This window comes from Populus euphratica, unplaced genomic scaffold, assembly GCF_000495115.2.
Source record: "Populus euphratica unplaced genomic scaffold, PopEup_1.0 scaffold184.1, whole genome shotgun sequence".
Taxonomy (NCBI): domain Eukaryota; kingdom Viridiplantae; phylum Streptophyta; class Magnoliopsida; order Malpighiales; family Salicaceae; genus Populus; species Populus euphratica.
In genome coordinates, this window is record NW_011500065.1 from 205,262 (window position 1) to 210,488 (window position 5,227).

A 5,227-nucleotide genomic window follows, 5' to 3' on the forward strand; every position below is an offset into this window, starting at 1 on the left:
AATCTCCATAAAAAAATTATTTTGCAGGAAACTCAGTTCCCATCACTAATCCTTAGAATCCGAAGAATAGAAAATGAACATAAATACATGATAATTTATCTTTCAAACAGGCGAAAAGTAACTTCCCTGAAATTATGAATTTTCGAGCATCATCGTATATTAATTAATTAATTAAGTTGTATAGGCTTTTTTTTGTGTGTGAAAAAAAGGGAAAGAAAATGAAGCACATGCTACCACAGCAAAAGCAATATAAATTTATTTTCAAAGGAAAAGTACATATCTTTTGAGAAAGGTCGGGTAAAGGACTTCCCTCAGCCTTTCTGTTTTGGCTCAAGTGATCATGAAAGAAAACATAAACCAGAAAGAGTTTCCTAACACCAAGAAATTGAATTTCCAGCTCAAAGAAAAGCTTTGAATGTCTCTGCATGAAAGGAAAGATGCTTTGCCGCGCCCCACTGGCCCCCAATGAGGCGCTGATTCTTATGCACAGAGAGATGACAGTGAAAGAAAGAAATATTGTTTGTGAATGGAATTTGTTTGTGTCTGTTTGTTTGGAGACCTTGAGAGGGACGAGTGAGTCTGTCACAACTATGGCACTGAAAAACATGGCGTTTTTACTCTTACATTTATATGAGGAGACCATAAGCTCAGAGATGAAAGGACTATCTGATTCCTTTCTCTCTCCCCCTCCCCCTCCCCGTTTTGTGTTGATTTTGTTTTCGAAGTTTTTATAGCCTATAAATATTGGTCAGCTGAACTGTACCCTATATTAATGGCGGGGAAGGGTCACCTTCATTTTCTGACCTAGGCATGCTAACATATCCACATAGTCCAAATAGAAAATCCAAAACTATTAAAAGTTTGAAGGAAAGAGATGTATGATTGTCTCTGAGCTTATTCAATGAAATAGTCTCAGAGGAGGAAACCTAATGAACAACTCACACATCTCTAGCAAATCCTTTCCTTTTCTTCTTAATTTATGGATGAGAGTAACTACTCCACAAAATATTACTCTACCATATGGGAACTTTGATCATAACTAATGAACCAGCAAATTAAATCTAAAACCCATTATCATAATTTCAATTAATTACCAAATTAAAGAACAAATAATTACTTCACACATTGAAGGATATTACAACACCTCACTAATCCACTTGAGATTATAATCGCAATACTCACTTGGTGTCTGATCAATAGATAGAAGAAAGAAGAGAAAATTATAAGAAAGAGAGAGGTGGACAATTCATCTGTTAAATGTTTTAGCTATACCAATTCCATTAATGTGCTCTACTTCATCTTCTGTTATAGCTGATGACATGAAACTCAATACCAAAGAGTTCTCATCTGCTTGTGTTCTTGCATGGAACTTCTGTTTGCAAGCATGGCAAGTAATTTGTAGAATAGTGGAATTGATTTGATTTATTGCATGCTGTTTCAAAGCTTGCGCCTTGTCTAACTCAGCTTGAGCTTTTTGCCTGATTCTCTTGGCATTGGCAAATTCTTGTTCTGCCAATTCAATTTGTCTCTTTGCTTGTTGTCTTGCTTCTTCAGCATGAATCTTCTCTGCCATGGCCATCATTAACTGTTCCCTGATCACTTGCTCTTTAATCCTTGAAGCACCCAATTCTGGTCTAGGAATGCCATTATTGTTCTCTCTTGGAGAGCTTTTGCCATCATGATCTTTGTCTGCGTAGCTGATGTTCGATTCATTTCTGTCACTAACATCACTCGACCCAATTGAGAGCTGCAATTGAGTGGAATGATTATCCTCTCTTTTAGGAGAAACTGAGATCTCAAAGGGATTTCCTGAAGCAGTCGAAAGCTGAAGCTCCAAATTATGGTAGTGTGCAGCACTTTTTGAAGAATCTGATTTATCCACAACATTACTAGTAGTAGTTGGGGTAATAAAGAACATGGCATGATCAGTTGTTCTTGGTATTAGCAAAGGAAGCCAAGGAGCTGTACTAAAATTGGTATCACTGGAAGGGCTTGGACTTGAAGCAGTTCTAGATAAGCATGCAGCTGGTTGTAGTGACCGTGATTCTGATCGGAGATTCCCCATGTTGCAAGCATCTTGGTGCTCAATAAAACTCTCAACTCTACGCACACAGACAAAAAAAAAAACTTTAGCACGTATAAATACACAATAATAATTATGTTACTGAATACAAAATGAAAATGAACCAGATGTCATGCTCGTACGTTGTGGCAAGAAGATACTCAAAATGGTTTTGATCTAAGTGTCCTTATTGATGAAAGGAAGAGATCAAGTCATTAGTGCATTAAACAATAAGAAATAAATAAAGAATAGAAGTGGTCATAGCTTTGAAATGCAATTGACTTGGATGGAAATAATGGAAGGAAATATTAATTAAATAATGGAATAAAACAATGTTTATCACATCTGTAAGCTAATCATTTATTACATAGTTAGAAGAGATCGATTGACAGCCAAAATCCAAAAAAGATAAACAACAAAAAAGTAAAACTGTTTTCGGGGTTTGAGCGGTCGAGAGGAACTCGAAACATACAGCAAGGAAAAAAAAACCACCTTCGACAACTGATCTTTGGGAACCGTGTTCACAACTGTCAGTAATAGTAGCACTGCTTAAGAAATGGATTAATTAAGGTTCCATCAATCAGAAACTACATCAAGTAGAGGAGTACTCTACATGATGTCCCTTTTCTTTTCTTTCATAACAATTAAATTCCCAATTTAAGAACAAAAATATATCGAATATTTTGTATGGTTTTAGAAATTTAATTAAAAAAAACACACACCATGATGATCATATATATATATATATATATATGAGAGAGAGAGAGAGAGAGAGATTTATCAGTTAACCTGGAAAAAACACGGCCGCAATCACAAGAATGTCCACGGGTGCCACAGGTTTTGAGATGAGCTTTGTAATCAGATTGAACAGCATAGCCCTTGGAGCATTTTTCACAAACCCATTGTTTGTGATTGCTATGTTTTCTTCGAAAATGCTTCTTTATCCCGACAAGATCACCAAGCGCGTGACAAGGGTCATGGTGCAAGCAGCTAGGCTCTGGACATACAAATACACGCTTTCGTACAACTGGCGTCTCTCTCTTTAGTAGCTTCCATGGGACTTTATGCCTTCTTCTATGCATCTGTAGGTTTTGGTCTCTCTGAAACCCTTGGTTGCAGATCTCACAAACGTAACGATCGGATTCCAATAGTGTTTTTGGTGATAAAGACACCACCTCTGCATCTGGATCTAGAACACCAAAGAATATATAGATAATTACACAAAATAAGATGATTAATATTTAATACAAAGAAAATATATAGGCTAAGAAAATTCAAGAATATTAGTTACCTGGTGTTCCTGCCGGCCTTCGTTTCCTCTTGTTAATGTTATTTCCATTTTCCAAGCAAGAAAATGGCTCAGAACTACACGGAAGTGATGAAGAGGGAGAGTTATTGGCTAACATGGGTTACTTCTTGTTGATTCTATCTTGTGTACTGTGATTATAAAGACGCAAAGAAACAATCTTTTCTTGCGGCAGGCAAGAGTAGATGATGATGATGATGATGCTTTTCTTTAATTCTCTCTTTCTAGTATGTGGGGTGCTAGAGAGAGAAGAGAGCAGAGATAAGGGAGGGGAGAGAGAGAGAGGGGGGGCTAGATATCTAAGCTTAAGGTATAGAGAGCGTACTGCTGGAGAGCTAGCAAGGAGAAGAAAAAAGCTATATTTTTTCCTTTGGTTTGCTTTGATTTCTTTTCCTTCGGTTACGATCAGCTTTTTTTGTTACATCAGCTTGCTATCAGCTTTTTTCCTTTCATTTCTTCGCTGCAACACTCATCTTCATCAGGTATTGTTTGTAGAGTCTTCTTGATGAACTTCTTTAAAAAGATAACACGAGAGAGAGAGAGAGCCAATCACATTGATCGAAACTTGATCCCACAACCAAAAACAGGGGCCATAAAGGGAGAAAAAAATATCCCCACAAAGAAACAACAAATTAAAGACTCATAATTATTTGGCTTCATGGGCAGTAAAATTTTTGCATGCAAAAAAATACATTGGCTACCGGAGGAGGACTTTTCCCTCCAAATACACGTAAGCTCCCTATTTTTGTTACCATTTTATAGCTTCTCTTCCTCCTCCTCTTCCCAGTGGCTTAATGTGAATAAGGGTGTTGAATAAAATTATACATAGAATTTTTTAAAATATTTTTTATTAATTCTTATGTATGCATGACAAATGAGACCTTGAATACTTGGAGTCTTTTGTTAAGTGAGAATAATCTTCATTTCATAAGCATAATTGATAAATATATTTTATTTATTATTAAAGTTTTTTTTTGCTAAGTGAGGGCTTGAGCCATTGCTCAAATTGCTTATATGCATTTCCTTCTTCTTTTCTAACATAAAGGGAGCTAGTTTAAGAACTAGACGAGTTAAAAAGGTAAATTTTGTGACTCATAAATCTAGGACTTGGCTGGATTTAGGCTACTGAAAATATTTGTTTTTTTATTTATTAAAATAACATTACACAATCATAATATTACATAAAGTTAAAACAAGGTGTATGATTAATTTAGAAGACTTGCATAATGCAGTAACCATCTCCTATATTTATTTGAGTAGGGAAAAATATAATAGGTACTATGTAGAACAATGCATAGTATAACTCTATACAAGAAAAATACAATATTTTCTAAACTACGACACATTCCATAATACACCCTCTCAAGCTAAAGGTGGGTGGTCCACTTGAAGCTTGGATTGTAAATAGAAAAATGTAGTGTGAGGGAGCGGTTTAGTAAGAGCATAAGCTAATTGGTCTTTGGAGGGTATGAAGCGAATCTATATATTTTTTTTTTAGCAACTCTATCATGAACAAAGTAATAATCAACCTCAACATGTTTGTTACATGCATGAAACACCGCATTAGCAGTTAAATAAGTAGCACCCAAATTGTCATACCAAATGGTGGCAATAAAATTAGGAGAGAAGCATAAATCTAAAAGCAAATAACAAAGTCAAAGAACTTCAGCAGTACCATCAGCTAAGGCTTTATATTCTACTTCAGTGGAGAAGCGAGCAATAGTGCGTTGCTTACTAGATTTTCATAAGATGGGAGTGGTGCTAAGAAAGATGATGTAGCCACCAGTAGATTTTTTATCATCAATACTCCTTGCCCAATCCACATCAGTAAAACCATATAGTGATAAGGACGAGCCTCG

At 35.8% G+C, this 5,227-nt stretch overlaps 1 protein-coding gene across 1 annotated transcript; it reads right to left on the bottom strand.

The window, feature by feature from the left end:
* Positions 1-1,055: 1,055 nt before the first annotated feature.
* Positions 1,056-3,933, bottom strand: LOC105108217 (protein SHOOT GRAVITROPISM 5-like). The gene is made up of 3 exons (XM_011002446.1): positions 3,354-3,933; positions 2,852-3,251; positions 1,056-2,102 (listed from the first exon to the last, which is right to left on the bottom strand). Exons 1-3 carry the CDS (start codon positions 3,466-3,468, stop codon positions 1,247-1,249), a joined length of 1,371 nt encoding a protein of 456 aa, XP_011000748.1. The 5' UTR covers positions 3,469-3,933; the 3' UTR covers positions 1,056-1,246.
* Between the last annotated feature and the right edge of the window lie 1,294 nt (positions 3,934-5,227).

Bases quoted from the DNA above. Each gene is read 5' to 3' on its own strand.
- LOC105108217 (XM_011002446.1), bottom strand. From the start codon at position 3,468: ATGTTAGCCAATAACTCTCCCTCTTCATCACTTCCGTGTAGTTCTGAG. The intron at 3,252-3,353 runs GTAACTAATATT...TTGGTGTTCTAG, and splicing joins AAGGCCGGCAGGAACACCAG to ATCCAGATGCAGAGGTGGTG. The intron at 2,103-2,851 runs GTTAACTGATAA...CTGTGTGCGTAG, and splicing joins TGCGGCCGTGTTTTTTCCAG to AGTTGAGAGTTTTATTGAGC.